The sequence below is a fragment of the Pezoporus wallicus genome, unplaced genomic scaffold, assembly GCF_028554395.1.
Source record: "Pezoporus wallicus isolate ANWC-B61680 ecotype Strahan unplaced genomic scaffold, APGP_CSIRO_Pwel_v1 contig_5908, whole genome shotgun sequence".
Classification (NCBI taxonomy): domain Eukaryota; kingdom Metazoa; phylum Chordata; class Aves; order Psittaciformes; family Psittacidae; genus Pezoporus; species Pezoporus wallicus.
The window spans coordinates 58,025-75,383 of NW_026635282.1; the positions used below are offsets into that span (position 1 = coordinate 58,025).

Sequence of the window (17,359 nt, forward strand, 5' to 3'; positions counted from 1 at the left end):
TATGGCAGGATTTGTTGCATTCCAGATTTTACCACAGCTCTAGGAGCAGCTGGGCTCAGCTATGTAATCCTGGGGAGACAGCAGGAGCAATGGCTGGGGGGGAAGCTGAGAAGCACCTCTGAGGAGCCCTCTTGGCCAGGAATCATCCCAGGTGACACTGTAGTCACCACAGGAAGCAAGAAATGGCACTTGTCTATGGGGACAAGGTGAGGACAGGCCATAACTCCAAAGCTGAGGGAGGGCCTGGACTTTCAGGCTTCCTCTTCCCAGGTCTCTGGCCTATGCAGATGAGCTCAAACCCGTGAGTTTCACTGCTCTCTCACAGGCCCTGGCACTATCTGTCCATCTGTTTGCTGTATTTTGCTCAGGTGATCCAGTGGCAAAGCCAGTAAGTAAGGGCCGGAGATCACAAGAGTATGTGCCTCTGTAGCATCTCCAGCCCTCTCGCTTCCTCTGTACAGGTGCCTTGGCCATACTCCCCATGCCTCCTGGGAGGTTTTACTACCACCCCTAAGAGGCTGTGGCATCCACTCCCCACACTCACCTGCCCCTGTGGTGGTGATGACTTTCGGCTTGCTGCGGGCACCATCTCCTTTGGTGGTGTAGGCAGCGACTGTGACGGAGTAGGTGGTTTCTGGCAGCAGGCCTCCAATGACTGTCTCCTGGGAGCACATCCACGAGGCAGAGAAGGGGCAAATGAGAAGAACAGGTACTTGTTACCGGAGTGAGCAAAGGAGGGCACTGGGGTCAGTGTCTCCAACAGCAACACACCAACACACTCACTGATTCACACTCACACATTGCACTCAAACACACATCTTGCACAGAGCCAGCAAACAACAACTGCTGCCACTCCAACACTGACCCACCTCATTTCAACCCCTGCCTCTAACACTTGGCCTTTCAGGGACCCACCAGCAACCTGTGTCAGCAGCTCTGCTCTCCCATGGCTTCTGCCAAGAGGGAGATCTGCTCCAGACAAGGTCCTGTGTGAAGCCTGCGAGTAAAAGGACTGTGGAGCTGTGAACCAGAACAAAAGCCAGTTCAGCTGGCTGGGGAAATCTCTTGGAGGCTAATTTGGGGATTTTTAAAGCTGTCTCTCACAGCAGAGCTGCAGGGAGCACAGAGAGGCAACACAGGCTTGGAGGCCCCAGGCAGGGAGCACCTGCAGTGCTACAGCAGTGTGTTTACCTCCTTGCCAGGCACGGTGTTGAAGTGATGGGACAGGGTCAGCACAAGGCACTGGCAAGACCTGGAGGGAAAACCCTGCACTGTGGGAGGTCCAGAGGAAGGCAGACTCAGCAGGGTGCTAGCACCCCTGCATGCTCTGGCTTACTGTGGGCAGGAGAAGGGCATGGCTCTGCACTTCAATTTGAGATCAAAGAGGGGAGCACCACTCCTCCCTCCTGGCCTCCAGCAGCAACATGACTTATGCCAAGTGCATCTGGCCAGGCCTGCAAACGAGCAAGCACAGCGAGCTCAGCAGCTCTTGGAGAACTCAGTACAGGCACCCTTGTGTGCATCTGTGGGTGTTATGAAAGGGACTGGGGCCGTTTAGCACTAATAACCCATCAGGTCAGGGAGCAAGAGACAGCCAGGCTGGAGAAGAGGCTGGGGAAGGTTTTCGAAAGGAGACAGAGGCTCTGGGTTGGTTATTTACCCTTTCAGAAAAGAAGTGTAGCGATGGAGAGGGACAAGGCGCTGTCAGAGGCTGCTTCAGGGGTCTCATATCTAACCAGGCGAGCCCTGCCAGCTTGAGGGGCATGAGGGGCACTTGTGGTCGCTCTCAGAGCACAGCCAGTCCTCCCATCACTCACTCGCACAAACACGCACACTGTTAAACCTGCTGATCTCCAGTCAGCGCTGCTGGTTCAGGTTACCTGCCCAGGCTTACTCATCAAAATCACCATGTTACCATCGCGGAACCAGCCAGCCCAGAGAAAAATCAACAAGCACCAACAAGAACCCCGCCAAAATCACCGTGTGAACCAGAGTCCAATCCCAACTCCGCCCCTGCAGCAGATCGTGTGTGCGGGTGAGTGGACGCACAGTCCGATCGGTGCCAATGGACCCGCGGGGGAAGCACTCACACAAAACCTGCAGACTCTGAACATCCCAAGAGAATTCACTCCTCCCAAACCCATGCAAAGAGAAATTCTCACGCAAAAGCATGCCACCAGGAGCAAAGCAAGCGAGCTGAGAGGAGGGGAAGAGAGATGAGGGACGGATGAAAGAAGGTCAGATTGCATAATGTAAACACAGTGCTGTCATGACACACTCTGCGCGAGAATCCTCTGTAAAAAGCAGGAGGAGAAATGCATTGTGCCAGGGAAGCTCACAGTAGGGCACATAATTGAATTGCTGACTCTAAAAAGGTCATTTTCTAGTTTGTTCCTCCAAATTTGTATTTCAAAATTACGTGGGAAAAATTGGATTTAACTGTTTAAATGTGATTGTTTTCCTATTACGATCTGTGTTTCAACCAAAGGTCACGGTTGAGAGTGCAGGTTATTTTTCATGACTACGATCAATGTGGTTTAAAGATTATATATCTAATTTTACCACGTAACTCGGTGGGCCAACTACTGCAGAAAGCAGGATGCAGCTCCTGAGTTGATCACCTGAGCCTGCCTAAAACTGCACTGCAATAAGCTGGAAATACAGATTATAGGAAATGTCAATTGCTTTTCTGCATTTAGTAGCAATCTAAATGCCAATTTTCTCTGGATTTGCTGCTTGTGGAAGGTTTCACAATGTAACTCTCCAGCCTCATTAAAGGAGTGAAAGGGATGTTTTGACAGCACTGTGTCTACGAAATTCACAAATCGATTTACCAAACCCCTCCTTTCCAACCTGGAATACACACAAGTGGTACTTACATGGTCGACGGAGTCCTCAGTTCTCCACTGACGGGGGGAGAAAGGAAGTAGGAGAGAAAAATGGAGACACAGAATTTTAAGGGGCAACATGTAGGAAGGGGATGACAATGACAACAGCAGGGGTTAGCAGGACTGGGTTGGGGGGATTACAACACTTACACACAGAGGATCACTTGGCACAAGCTGTGCCAAGGGAAGAGGTGGCATAGAGCAATTTTCTACATGCTGCTAGCCTGCACAGTAGGTCTGAGATCATTCACACAAACAGGGGCAACAGCTTCCTTCTTAACGGATGCAGAGGTCACCATGTCCTAACTTTGCAGTCCTTTACCTTTCTGGCTTTTTTTTTTTCCCCTTTTTTTGTCCTATTCTGCCTCTTCCACAAGCAGAACAAGTAGGGACAGCATGCATTATCAAGGCTCTGTGGCTGACTGCTGCCCTGCATCACTCACAACAGATCAGTGGACTAATGTCCAGTTTCTGTTCTCGTGATCCTCCAGTCACCATCTCTTGTTGAGAATCAAAGACTTCAACACACAAAACTCAGAGGGCACTCTCTGCAGGGAAGCACCAATACAGCATTTATAGAGCTTCTCTTTCCTGTATCATTTGCAAGAAAATGCTCTGGAGACCTCAGAAAACCGAGAAGTGCCATCTCTTGTAAACATCTGCAAGAAGCTGAGAGTCTTACACAGAGCTCCACACTAAGCTGATTCTCCAACAAAGCTGCGTGGCTTAGAGCAAGGCTCAAACTGGTACATATACTGAGGAAACAGCTTCTCACCTCCAATTACACAATACCAAATGGCAAACACTTGTTTGGCAAGAGCAGCCCTGCAGGTAAGACTTTTACACAAACTATTTCCCAGCAATAGCTCACGTGGATTCCCAGCCATGGCAGCTCAATTAGGGCTCTGAAGAGGGAACATGCAGGTTTCTGGCTGGATTTGGGGTTCTAAGACATCAAAGTTGCACTGGGGTGGTGAAACTTAGCAGACCTGCCATGCATGCCTGTGGCACTGTTCTTTGTGGTTGATGCACCAAAGGAAGGCTTGCAGAGATCACAGTGAGCTCTCTCAGCCAAGGTGACGTGTTCCATCTCAGGTTACTAAATCTGCCTGGAGGAAGCACCGGTCGATAGGTTCAAGCATAGAGATGAAAGTGGAAGATAGGTACTATTGCCCCTGACTCAGTGTGAGCCTTGGCAGGCCTTTCTTCTGAGCCTGAGCTTGCAGCTGTGAAATGGTGCTCAGATACTGACTTCCCTGGGACACTGGAAAGCCCAGCTAATACTGCTGAAGTGCCTGGGAACCTGTGGGTGCAGCAGTAATACTAAATGGTATTAAGGCTACAAGTAGCCTTTTGTACTCAGGCTATTTGAGGTGGCTTTCACAGGCTGCAACCTGTCACAGTGGCAGAGTACTCTCCTCAGTAGTAAAATACGTGGCATACCTTCTAAGTATTTGCTATTCTATTCTCTTAAATTCAGAAAGAAGCAGCTATTGGAGAAAAAAAATCTTCTAAGATTTTATTATAGTTCACTTATTTGATGCCATGAGACTGCAGTAGAATTACCCCCTAAACCATGTTAAAATTTAATTTCATTGCAGAGGTCAAGTTGTCCCTAAAGACTTTCTATATAGCCAAAGCCCTCATGAGGTATTATGGTCACCAAAGGACCTCTTTCCACATACATCTTGGTGTTATTTCCAGTGTTGCACGCTTAGCTGAACCCAAGTCACTGCTACTGATGTACTACCCACACGCCAGCCAGCCCACGCCGCTGGCAACAGCCACACTCTCTGCCCTGCTGATCTGAAACCTGGCAGAAGTCTTGCTACAGGAGGTATATGAGGCCTGGTAGCTCTTTCTCCCAGAAGTACATTTCTGCTTCAACACCACATCCCTGGTGGATGGGGGCCATGTGGATGGCAACATCCCAGCCTGCCTCCATGTAGCTAGCTGCAGGAGCAGAAGGTTACCCCAGTGCAACAAACAACAGAGTAGACCTGGGCTCAGGAGGCTACTGCATCTGACAGCCCCTCACACCACAGCATATAGTTTATCACCCACCAGGATTTTAGACCAAGTGTTTAATGTTCAAACTCTGCTCTTATGTTTCAGTGGACTTTAATCTTGCATCAGATCAGAGTGCAAATAAATGCCTTGAGAACTGTGCTGAAGGAATAACAGTGAAAAGCCAGGCCTGCATAAATATGTTCAATATAAATTCAGTTTCATTATGAAAATATCTGCAGATCAAAACATTTCCTTCCTTGAACTAGCTCAATTGCTTCTTAACTGTTGAAGGTTGGTCAGTAAGACAAATTGATCTGAAAAGCTCAGGAGCTGTCATAAAAAGAACTCAGACAGGGCTGTGTGCATGAGACAGGATGGCTCAGGGAAGTGCTAAAGCTAACAGTGTGTATTTATGGCAGCTGCAGTGCCTTAACATTTCATTTTACACTTCAACACCACACAGCACAGTCATGTCGCACCAGGGAACGGCTGTTTTCCCTGTCCATGGTTCTTGCAAAAGACAGACTTAAGCCCCCTTAAACAGCCCCAGCTATGAAATGTGAATACTGCAGTTTTCCTTCAGATCCTTCTCTCTGCTTCAGTGACTGTGGCACAACTCCAGATGTAAACTTGGGTGCCAGCTTGTGGGAATGTGGAAGGGTCCGAGGACTCCAGAAGTTCAGGTTTGTCTATTACTTAAATGCCCCTTGGATGATGCCTTTCAGTTTCATTCCACTTACAAAGCAGAGTACATCTCACCTCCGTGCCAGACCCATGCATGACTCGTTCCAAGTAGATTTGAAAAAAAATCCTTGACAATTACCCAGCGAAAGAGGGAGGCTGTAAATTCCTGTGTTATGCCTGGGTGGGCAATGCCCAGGAAACAGGAGTCTCTGGCTAGCCTGTTTTCCTTTGATCTCTGTCCAACAGCTTGAAGTGCTTGCCGTTACTACTGCTTGCTCATCTGGAGCAAGCTGGTGGGACATGCACTCAGTCTGCATGTTGGATGGAAAAGTGCTGCCTGCAAAGACCACGCAATCTTCCCGCGAGCCTGCAGCCCTTCTTGTGGGCAGTGTGCCTCTCCCCTGCCATGGCTGTTTGCAAAGCAGGAGGAGGAGGAGGTGGCAGGAGTGTCTCCTCCACAAAGCCTGACCTTCTTGTACCCTGCCAGCTCCCAGCAGCAGAAGCACTGCTAAGCTCTCTGAGCAGGCTGGCTCTGCAAAGGGCTCTAGCAAGGCTAAGGTGCACGCTCCATCCTCAGAATGATGCAGGAGGCAGGCTCCCGGTCAAATATGCTGCACAGTTGAGGGCAGGAGCAGTTCTCAGGGCCACAATGCAGCATAGGGTGAAGTGTCCCCTCAAGATATTCCAGCCTGGGCTGAGAACAAGCAGGCTGGCCACATTGCCTTCCAGTACCTGAAGGGGGCATATAAGGATGCTGGGGAGGGACTCTTCATTAGGGACTGTACTGATACAACAAGGGGTAACGGGTTCAAACTTAAGCAGGCAAAGTTTAGATTAGATACAAGGAGGAAGTTCTTTACTGTAAGGGTGGCGAGGCACTGGAATGGGCTGTCCAGGGAAGTTGTGAATGCTCCATCCCTCTCGGTGTTCAACGCTGGGCTGGACAGAGCCTTGGGTGAAATGGTTTAGTGTGAGGTGTCCCTGCCCACAGCAGGGAGGTTGGAACCTGATGATCTTAAGGTCCAACCCTAACTATTCTATGCTTCTATGATTTGTTTGTCCATCAGTCAGCCAGTAGGAGGTGAGAGCTCAGACTGGAAGGCATGAGAAGTCTGATGGAGGTAATCAGCCTCAGGCACAGTCACAGAGGGGAGGGAGAGGCCTCAGTTCCATCACAGGACCTTCTGAATGACAGGTTACTTTCCCTAGACAGGAGGCTGCAAAATAGAATGTGATCTCTCCGGCACCAGGGTCCCATTTCTTGCTCATGTTTTCAGTCCTTTCCACTCACATGGTTTTGAAAACTCGGAATCTATATTATCTGCACAGCTAACATCTCCATTCCCTTTCCTTTTTTCCTTTCATCTTCATTTACTCTCTCCATTTCTCATCTTCAATCAGGGAAAATGATGAGTCAGCTGTAAAACCAGGGTCTTCATACCATCTGCAGGAAGCAGATTATATGGTACATACCTACTCAAAATCAGCAGACAGCCTGGCTAGACAAAAGGAGGAGAGGCTCTGTCTACGTGTTCAGAGAATTTCTTTGGCTCCAGAGAAGAAAGCAGTTTAATTCTCCCCTCGTGCACTGGTAGAAATGTTTATGAATGTTTAGGAGTACTGAACTGTGGCTATATTCTGACCATTTTCACTCTGTGACTTTCAGGGACAGGTGTTCCTTGTGACTCTTTTTGTTGCCTTCCACAGAAAATAACTCTTCCAAGACTACTTGTTAAAGTTCCATCTAGCTGTTTGCAAAGACACACACTGCCGCACTGAAAGATGGCAGCTCTTACAGGGTTCTTCAGCTTCTGGAACAGACGTATTTCATCACAAGCACAGGTCATGCCTGGCTTCTCACTCTTTTGGGAAATAAAGATCTCTACTGCCAAGACAGTGAAACCTCTTCCCTGCAGGGTCATCATTAGTTTATCCCAGGAGTGACATGACTTCTTCAGAGTAGTCACTTTTCTACAACTATCTTTTGGCCTTTGCTTCCATCCAAAAGTTACAGTGGATGAATTGAGCACCACACACACCAGAAAAAAACCATAGTCACAGCACTCGAGAACTTTCCCACATAAATTCACCGAATACGAAAGACTGGTAAGTGGTCTGACATGCCAGGAAGCTTCAAACAACTTGCCTCCTTGATGCACACATTCAAAATAATGCAAAATCCAGCACTCCTTGGAAAGTTTCTGGCACTGGAATCCTCATTCCTGCACATTAACATGGGGTTTCTCTTTCTGAAATGCATGAGTAAGGAGTGAAAGCAGAACTGGCTGGGCAAGCATGAAATGTTTGAAAACACAAACAAGAACAACATTGCCAAGTTCGCCCACTGATGCTTGGGACCAACCCATTAACTCCAAACTCCAGCTGAACAACACAGCATCAATTGGTCAAACAACACAGAAGTTTATATCCTCCTGGAATAAGTAAAGCACAGTAAGCTGCTTTTCTAATGATTAAAATAAAGCAGCATTTGAAGCATTAACAGAGACATGCCCCAGACAACACTGCAAGGACCCTCAAAACATTTTCTCTCTTCAAAGTTTTTCCCTTCCACATTACTTCTGAGTTTTACCCTTCAGAATATGAATGGGGAGTAAAGCTGCCTCTGTGCACTGCACTCCCTACTGACAAACATATAAATGATTCACAGCTGCATTCAGGCCAGAGATCAATTAATCGTTGCAGCTCTCTAGTATTTATATTGGGCATCATTCAGGCAAGCCAGCTCTGAATCGATTACTTGTCGCTTCCAACAGCAGCAGATCCTGTACTTCATTTATACGATTATCTTTGTAGAGAACAGCTTGGGTCATCCATGACGAAGGACCCTCGCTCCAAAGAAGAGCTGTATTTCACAACAGACCAAGAACTTCCCCAGACCCTGGGAAAGAAGCAACTGCACATTGCTGGGCTGAGCAGAGTGCATATCTATGCCTGGAGCACTATGAAGGAGCAGGGCTTCAGCACACAGCCAGTGAGGTATCCAGGACATCACATAATTATGAGCAGATTGTTATATGGGGTTTGCAGAGGGCAAAGTCAGAGGGCAGGGCAATATGGGCCTGCAGCTCAATTCTCCCCTGCCACCCCATCGGCCTTTCCTAGACTCAGTTGGTTTCACCTACACTTTGGTTTCAAGAGGCAATGCAAGGTTCAAGTCCCTGCCTTGCAAAAGCAGAAGGAAAGGGAGGCTTTGCTGAGCCACAGGAGGGCTGCCCTGCCTAGCATGCTGCGCCCACCCAATGGCACAGAGCCATCCCTGTGTCAAAAAAGCAGGTAGCACTGCAAAGAGGGAGAAACTTTGCCCTGAACATAGTAAGCACAAAAGAAACAGACTTAAGGCCTTAAAACTCTGATGGTTTATAACCTGACTGGCAAAACACAATTTGCTGCAGCTGAAATCTGCACAGGACGTGGCAGGTAGAGAGAGGTACATGTCAGAAAGGGTAAGGGAGAAGCATCATTCAATACATCATCTTTCCTACAGCAATCCTTTCCTGATTGAACATTTTACCTATTTGTAAGCCACGGTTTAGGGATAAACTGTTTGCCTTGCTCAGGCAGAGCTGAATCTCATGCCTGGCCTCAAGAGGAGGCCAAGAAATACTCGGATCCAGACAGCCTAGCCCTCTGCAGAGAAAAAAGGTGCCATGCCCACCAGCCTGTGGTCCCCATACTGTACCTGTGCTTCCGACAGCATGACGTCCTTGATCACTGGCTGCCCTCGGGGCTCATTGTTTTCCAGCTTCACGTATGTAACCTGGTACCCGCGGATTTGCCCGTGCTGCTTGTTGGAGATGGGTAGCTTCCAGCTCACCCGGATGGCAGTCGAATTCACAGACTCTACCTCCACCTTTCGAGGTGGGGCACTGGGCACTGTAACACACACAGGATAAACAGTTAGCAGATACGACACAACCATTGTCAATCATCTCTCACTCCTCTACCTTCCCTTCACCTCAGTAGAATGACAGATGTTGGCACAAGTGCCTGTACCTGCCCAGGAGATCATTCTGCAGTTTTCCAGTGTGGCCATATCCCCAACCCCTTCCCAGAAGCCAAGCACTTTTGCTACTCTCAGTAGGAAGGAGTGCGACTGTGACATGCAGAAGCACCTCTAAAAGCCACTGTGCTGGGTCAGACCCAAGGTCCATCTATCCCTCTCTTGTCTACAGCAATAAGGGATCAAGGAAGAATACAAGAATATCGCAGAATATAAGGAATATTATAACCACCCACAGCTCAGGGTGCCCGGCAGCAGAGGCAGGGGCTTTGAAGCCTTCTCTGCATCCTGCCTGTCACAACATCTCCTCTCAGATCCCTCTGCATATATCTAAACACAGTCCAACAGCCCCCAGGTAACGCAACTGGGTGCTGAGCCTGCCTTGCGGGGAGCCCTGCTACCTGCCAGCAGCCAAAGTGCACACGTGCTCTTCTCCTGTGACAGCAACAGGTTAATGAGGGGGAAAAGCACCATCCTAAAACAATAACCCAGAGCTCAGAGACAGCAGTCACTGAACTCAGTCAGATAAAGGGGCCTGTGGGAATTGTGACAGCTCTGGGGACCGTATTTCATGCACGGCTAGCTGAATGCTTTTTGATAATAAAATGAAAAATTACACTGCACACAAAATATCAATTTTCTTGCAAGGTGAGGCCCGTTTAAAAATGTATTTATACCCTATTTACCATTTGGAAAAATTACCTCCTTATTACTTTTTGCTCTTGCATTGACTGTGACAAAAATGTCAATGCTAAAAAATGAGCTTCTCAGTTGCTCCTGGAAAGCTCCTTCCGGCTGAAGCAGCTGGGAACAGAGGTGTGCATACCCTGCAGAACACACTGCTGCTACTCAAGTGCCCTGTACTCAAGTGAAGGATCTGGGCTCCATTCTAGCACCTCCACTGCAGCACCCTTTCCACCTTCCACTGCCCTGGAAAATCCAGGGGTTTGGAACCCTGTATGCCCCAATTCTCAGCACAGCAAGAAACAATCAGTACTATATAATTAGGGACGGATAGCTGACAAGCAGACATAATGAGGATTGCTATTTCAACCAACTAGATGGGAAGAAACAGCTACCCAGCAGGTAAGCACAGTTTTTAAGCTGCAGGGCAATTCATTATTTTCCCCAGATGTCCTTCTTAATTGTAGATAATTAAATAAAATAGAGAAAGGAGGAACAGAGCACTTTAGCACCATGAGGCCAGCTCAATGTATGGGAATGAAGGGGGCTGCGCTTGAATAGTTACCTCCTTCTGGCTGGAGCAGCCTACACTGTAATCCGCAATTCACTTAGCGCAGTGACCTTGCACAAGCCACAGGGCTCTCCTGCCCTAGCATGACACCTGCCCACACACACAGTTGGGAGTCCAAGTGAAAAACAAGATCCTCCCTGAGAACCAGGCAGAAGCTGCTTGTCAAGCTCTGCTGGCAAGTGAAGGCGGGAGGCCTCAGCAGGAGATATGGAGATGTTGCAGGGACACGAAGAGGTGCGAGTGTGAGCACACCACAGCGAAGAACACTATCTTACCCCATTATGGGAATATGTGCTGTGTCTGAGACCCAAACAGGCAAAGTTCGATTTGTTTTCAGATTCAGCATTTAGCAGTTTAGCATTTTTCTTTCCTTCATCACGGCTATCTACCAAACATCACCATGTCAGAGGGATATGAAATCACTCCTGACAGCTAAGCTGGAATGTCCAACCATGGTGCCCAAAAACCAAGTGAGAGTGCTTGCTGCGACATTTCTGGGGTAGCAGCTTCCCCTGGGCTACAACTCTGCTGAATGAGAACTGAAGCAAACAATAGAGGCAGCAGGACACATACAGACGTGTTTGCCAGTTTAGGAATGCAGTCAGCAAGCATTCCCAGACACCGCTTCCAGAGCCACGGAGACATGGGGGACACTGGCAGCCCATTTACGGAAACTGTAACGTGCCTGGTTTCAATTTGCTATGCTGACTGAGCAATGCAGAGATGATCCCTTCTTTGCCTGCATGCTGCATCTCTTTCTTCTCCCATTAAACCTGCAGCTTCTGGGGTCAGTATGAAGCCATGGAAGCTCATACTGTCACCCTGAGCTCTGACACTTTCAAAGGAATTGGCTTAAGTCACGATGACATAACTGACAGCCCTGCTAATACAAAGCAATTTCTCTTTAAAGCTGTCGTATCCAGTAAAGTGTTCTGTCCATGTGATATTCTGACTCTCGAGCGGAAGAGCAGATTTATATAATCTGTGGCTTGCCTGGAAGCTGGGGCAGGAAGCAGCTTTCCTGTAGTATCTGCAAGTTTCAGATGGATTTCTTTTGCCCTCTTTAGTTTGCTGGATTTCAGGTCAACAAGTAAACTTTAAGTCCCGATCTCACAATGTGAGAGAAGCCTTTGGCTGAGAAAACTCACATTACCTTCAGTAAAATGGAAAACCTCCACCACCAAACACTAGAAAGCCAAATGGGAAAGCAGTGTACTGCCTCCTCATTTGTGCAGGAAGCACTGCTAACTCACACAGGACCCTTGTGGGACCACACCAGGAGATCTGACCCACAGCCTGGAGGCAACCATATCATATCAAAACAAGGGCCAGCAGAGCAATTCCCCTACCCCACTCCAGGGCAACCAAGGAGACTCACTCCTTGGAGCAGCTGACTAAGGAACTGCTCCAACAGCCTCCAGTCCTGTTTGAAAAGCACTCCCAAGGCCAATATCCCCACTCCCTTTCCGCCGTTTTCCAGCGGCTCAGCTAGGAGAGACCTGGTTACCCCAATGCGGTAGCTGAAGTAGCTGCTCAGTAACACCTACCATCCTCATCAGTGCGCACGTGCACGGGGATGCTCTCCGGTCCTGGCCCCACATCGGTGTGAGCCCTTACCCACACCTTGTACTCGGTCCATTTCTCCAGGTCCTTGATCTCCCAGCTGGAGTGCTCCCGTCCAATGCCATCCACCACATGCTTGGTGTTGTCATCTCCTTCCACTGCCTGGTAGGCAATGGAGTACTGGGTGATGACCCCATTGCGGCTCTGGGCAGGCGGTGGCACCCAACTTACCCGGATGGTAGTGGAGCTGGTGCTTACACACTCGACATCTTGGGGTGGGGCGGAGGGGGCTGGGGATAAATAAATGAAGTGGGGAGATGAAGGGAAATGAGTGGAAGGACAAACAAAAATGCACAGGGAACTTTTACCCAGCCAACGGAACACTGAACATGCACATGGACATTCAGCCAGCAGCTTCCTGGACAACTGCCTGCCTGCCTTGCAGATCAAAGATGGCACTAGGGGCAATCTGTATTTGAAAGCCTGATGAACAGCATGGGGACAGGAGTGCTGTTCTGCATCAGAGAACACCTCTTCCCAAAGCAGTTCTGGACACTCACTTTACCAAACACAACAAATGGCAGTAAGGGAAAGATCATGAGAGAGAGACTGGTAGGGAGAAGAAAGATGCTTTCAGTGAAGATCTGAAGCAGATGGAAACCAGAAGAGGTAGGAAGCTATAGAACGCAAGAGTGGCAGAAGGGAAGCTCACACACCAGATTGTATGAAGGCTTGAAAAACCTGCTCCTAGTCAAGTGAAGGAAACAAAAGAGGGTAGGGAAAGTAGGTGACTGAGGCTGCCTGGAGTGTGTCCAGGCAGGGTTTGGAATCACAACCATCAGCTGTGAGCAGCATCCTGACCCAGGCACCACGTGGAAACAGGAGATAACATGGTTGTGCTGCTTTGCACGCGTGCCTAGTGTCTGGGACCAACTGCTTCATGCCTGTCAAACTGGTTACCTGCCTCAGGAGCTTCCTGGCCTATGGAGCTGTACAGGGGAAAGCAGGCAGGTTTTGTCCCCTCACAAGCAAAAAAAACATCTGCAGTTTGCATTAATTACTAAGCCCCAGCAGTGTTAAGTGGCCACAGGGAGAGGAATGGGAAGTGGGCAGTGGATGCTTCAGGATGAGAAGCAGTTGGCTGCCACACAGCATTGCTGGGGAACAGCAGCAAAACAACTCTGGTGGGTGAAAAGAGGGATCAGGAAAGAAGAGACAACCTGAACAAAGCAGAGCATCTCTAGACAATTGCCTGGTTCATTCTCTTCTCCAGCCTTGCAGAACTGCTGTCCTGTTGTAACAGGGCCCCAGCAACATGGGAGCCCTCCCACAGCAGCAGCAGGCTCCTCTCCTTTGGCCTCACTGCCCAGCGATGCTGCAGACAGCATGCTTGCAAAGAAGGCAAGGGTGGAAAGAATGAAGAAGGAAGGGACCCCCACCTGTTCAGGGAAGGCACAAGGGAGATGGGTGCAATCCCAGGTGCTTGCACAGAAGAGAAGAGCCCTAAGCAGAGAGAGCAGGGCACTCTCACAAAAAATAGCACACACAATTGCTTTAAGGTTAGCAAGCTTCTGGCTTGCAATAAGACTGGTACAAGGTATCTTGCTTTGCTATGGCAGATGAAAGGCTGCTTCCATTCTTCACTGCACCCAGAAACCTAAAAAAGGCTGAAAAAACACTGGTGCCCTTCCTCATGCTGCAGTCCTTGAAGCCATCAGTGCACCAGAGCCAGCCTTCCTAGGGCACAGTGAGAAGCCTGCCACCCTCACTGCCTGCACAAAGGCAAACACAACCTACATTACCCAGACAGCAGCAGGGATCTCAGATAATTAAAGCACCCAACAATTGTGCCTTGGCTTTGTTGAGCACAGGCTGGTAGTGGGAAAAGATTTTGGAAAGCTGGGGAGAGCAGCACTTCCCAATGCCACTGGTGACCTCTGTTTGTAGAACACGAGGCCCATTTGCTTGCAGAGACATTCACAGGCTGCCTGTAACTCTTTGTGCCCACTTCAGTGCTCAGGGAGGAGGGCCCATCTCCGACGCCTGCACTGAGGTGTCTGGAGAGAGAGAAGATGGAGGGAGAGTGGGCAGTGATGGATCTGGAAGAGATGATGCCTGAGCAGAATCAGACTGCTGCTATGGGAAAGAGAAGTCAAAGCAGTGCGTGGAAGGGAAGCAAACAGTTGCTTATGTGAGGGAAGGCTGATCCTGCTCTGCCATCTGGTATACAGGAAGGGAGCAAGGGTAGAAAATTAATCCTCACAGTCTTTTTGGTTAATCAGCAGAGAAGTGGCAGAGAAGAGAGTAGGAAGACGTAACACCAAAGCAACACCAAGAGTGAGCTCAGAGAGGGCTGAGACAAAGCAACTGGTCAGAAGGGACAGATGAGACATAAGGAGCTTGGCAAGCCTTTCCTTTGCCATGGTCTGCAGAGAGCCCATTCACAGAAGAGATATGCTCTGGCTTTGTTGCTCCACAGCATCACTTAGGATGCAGCAGTGAACTTCTTCAAAGGCAGCTATGGCTGGCAGGGTGGGCAGGTAAAAAGTTGACTGGGTAAGAGTTATAAACATGATGTGCAAGGCAAAAAACTCAGATTAACATGTAAAGAAAACAAAATAAAACTTGGTAACATGAGCAGGATCAACTTAAAATGCATAAGGAGTGGGACTGTCCCTCCTGGGGCCAGCAAAGAGCAGACTGGGTGGCAGCATGCACCCACACACGTAGAGGTACCCACACTACAAACCTCTGCTGCCTCCAGGCTACTCACACCAGCCTCCCCTGCTGGTCCACAGCAGTCCTGTGCACCCACCCAGCCCACCTACTCTGTACACTAGGGAGAAGGCAGCCTCAAGACCCACCTTTGTATTTTAAGCGAGAACAGCATTTTAATGCTGAGGCTTTACGGGCTCTTCTCCTGTATCACACTGCTTGCCTGAGGCAGTGCAGGCTCTTGGAAAACTCCCCCATGCTCCTCAGGCCCTCAAAGCAGCACTGCTTGTATGCTTTGCAGGGTGCCCAACAACTAAGTAAGCAGCTTAGCAGGAAAGACAGCCCAGAGGCTTCTCAGAAGATGGGGTCTGAGCTGTGCTGCTTGAAGGGCGCAAAGGGGCACTGCATCCATCTGGCCTTCCTGGAAAAGCACCCCTATCACTCCTGAGCAGGGATGCCACAAGAAAAGCCCAGCAGCAGCAATGCAGATGTCCTTCTCCAGCTCATTAGCGACTCACTAGTGATGATGTGCCTCCTACCTTACGGTGACTGGTTTGTTAGGGCCAGGAATAAAGCCTGAAGACAGGCTATTTGGAAAGCAGGAGCCTGACTGCTCCTGCAGTTTGTGTCCCACCTCAACATGTCAACCTCCAAGATCTAACAGCCTTTCTCAGGGCTACCAGATGGAAGAGTGCAGGAAGGAGACCAGTTTGAAACTGGAAGCAACACTCTTTCTAGATTAGCAAATCCTAAAGCCATAGGGGACCAATCAAACCATCTGATGCTATGTGAAGATCAAAGAATTTCTGCCTGGAAGTTCTGCACACAACTGCTGAGCTTAAGCAGAGCTTTCTGAAAGGCCTACTTGACTTTGAGACCCTCAGTACCCAAGAATTCAATCTGCACTGGGACTGTTCATCCAACAGTTTGTCACCAGAAATATTCTCAATTAGGGGCCTGTAAACCAAGACCTAGTCACTTCTTGGATAAATCAAAAGAACTTGTAGGTCCCTCAGTGTAAGGAGGGTTTCGCTGCTCAAGCAAAGTTATTCCTGTGGCCAAACCTCTTCTATCCTGTGCATACTTCTCTTACTAAAGAGATGCCAGAACCAGACAGCTACTGCTCCACCAGCCAGCGAAGCAAAAACCTGAAAAACAGACCAGTATGAGATCCCCTGTGAGCAGACAGCATGTGGAAAAGGTCATGGGAAGATGTCCGCCTTAAAGAGTCCACAAAGCAGAGGTTTCGCTTACTTGGACTGTTGTGAGACTCTGAAGGACTCATTTATGCATGGAGCCGTCTCTGATTAAGTGTGTTCAAGGATAAGAGCATCCACTGATGGAATTAATTTAAGTGGCAGGAGAGTTGCTTCAACCTCTGCCTATCAATACAAAAGCTATCTGAAATAGGTATACAAATCCCCACACTTGGAATTTGTTCTCAGTGTTCAAATATTTATAACTGCATGATCTGAACCTTTCTCCATTCTCATACCTGCCTATCCTGTGGCACTAAGCCACCATTAGCTCACTTAACGAGGTGGAGGAATCCCTGCGACTGATATGCTAATGAAGCTGAGTTTTCCTCAAAGAGAAGGTCACTCCAGTAGTGAGCAGAGCTGCTCTTTCCTGCCTGAGCTCCCTTTCTAATGGCCATCTCAGGCTCTCAGCTGCTGTGCATGCTGGTGCCCTCCCTGCAGGGAAGGCTGGCTGCTTTTGCCAACTGCTCACCCCACATAGCTAGTAAATCCCAGACAGACGGTGCTAACAGAAATGTCTTTCCCCCCCCTTTTAATGCTCTTTGCATAATGGCGAGCCCAAAAATCGTTAGTGAAAACGAGCTTATCGCAGGGCCCTTTGATAGCCCTAATCTGCTTATGCACAGCACTTTGAGCTGCCAGTCAGAGCAATGCAAACTCCTGCTCTGTGATCACATGGGGCAGAGCGAGGATGAAAGTGATATTGCCTGGGTCACCTCATTATCTAGCCTCTCTATTAGATCAGCTGCATCTTGTTCTGGTTTCCCCTAGTGCTGCAGTCCCAGAAGCAGCAGCCCTACTTGCTCATACAACCCAGGCAAACAGCCACTTTGCCAAACTTTGACTCCTCCAGTTGCCTGAGAGCCACAAGCTCATCTGGCCTTAAAGAATGCCTCATCCTGCTATCAATCAAGTGTATGGACCAGAGATGAACTCCGGAGGAAGGAAGGCAGCTGGAATGGGA

General features: G+C 48.9%; 1 protein-coding gene across 14 annotated transcripts in view; it reads right to left on the reverse strand.

Annotated features, from left to right (window-relative positions):
* PTPRF (protein tyrosine phosphatase receptor type F) overlaps positions 1 to 17,359 on the reverse strand; it is a 398,994-nt gene that overhangs the window by 52,983 nt on the left and 328,652 nt on the right. For 6 of the 14 annotated variants that reach the window (XM_057416512.1, XM_057416501.1, XM_057416554.1 and 3 more), the window contains 4 exons: positions 12,406 to 12,711; positions 9,283 to 9,476; positions 2,880 to 2,906; positions 545 to 662 (listed from right to left, as the gene is read on the reverse strand). In XM_057416512.1, the coding sequence (XP_057272495.1) occupies positions 545 to 662; positions 2,880 to 2,906; positions 9,283 to 9,476; positions 12,406 to 12,711 (645 nt within the window). The remainder of the gene's footprint in view (positions 1 to 544; positions 663 to 2,879; positions 2,907 to 9,282; positions 9,477 to 12,405; positions 12,712 to 17,359) is intronic. The other 8 variants (XM_057416531.1, XM_057416564.1, XM_057416547.1 and 5 more) reach the window with 3 other exon arrangements.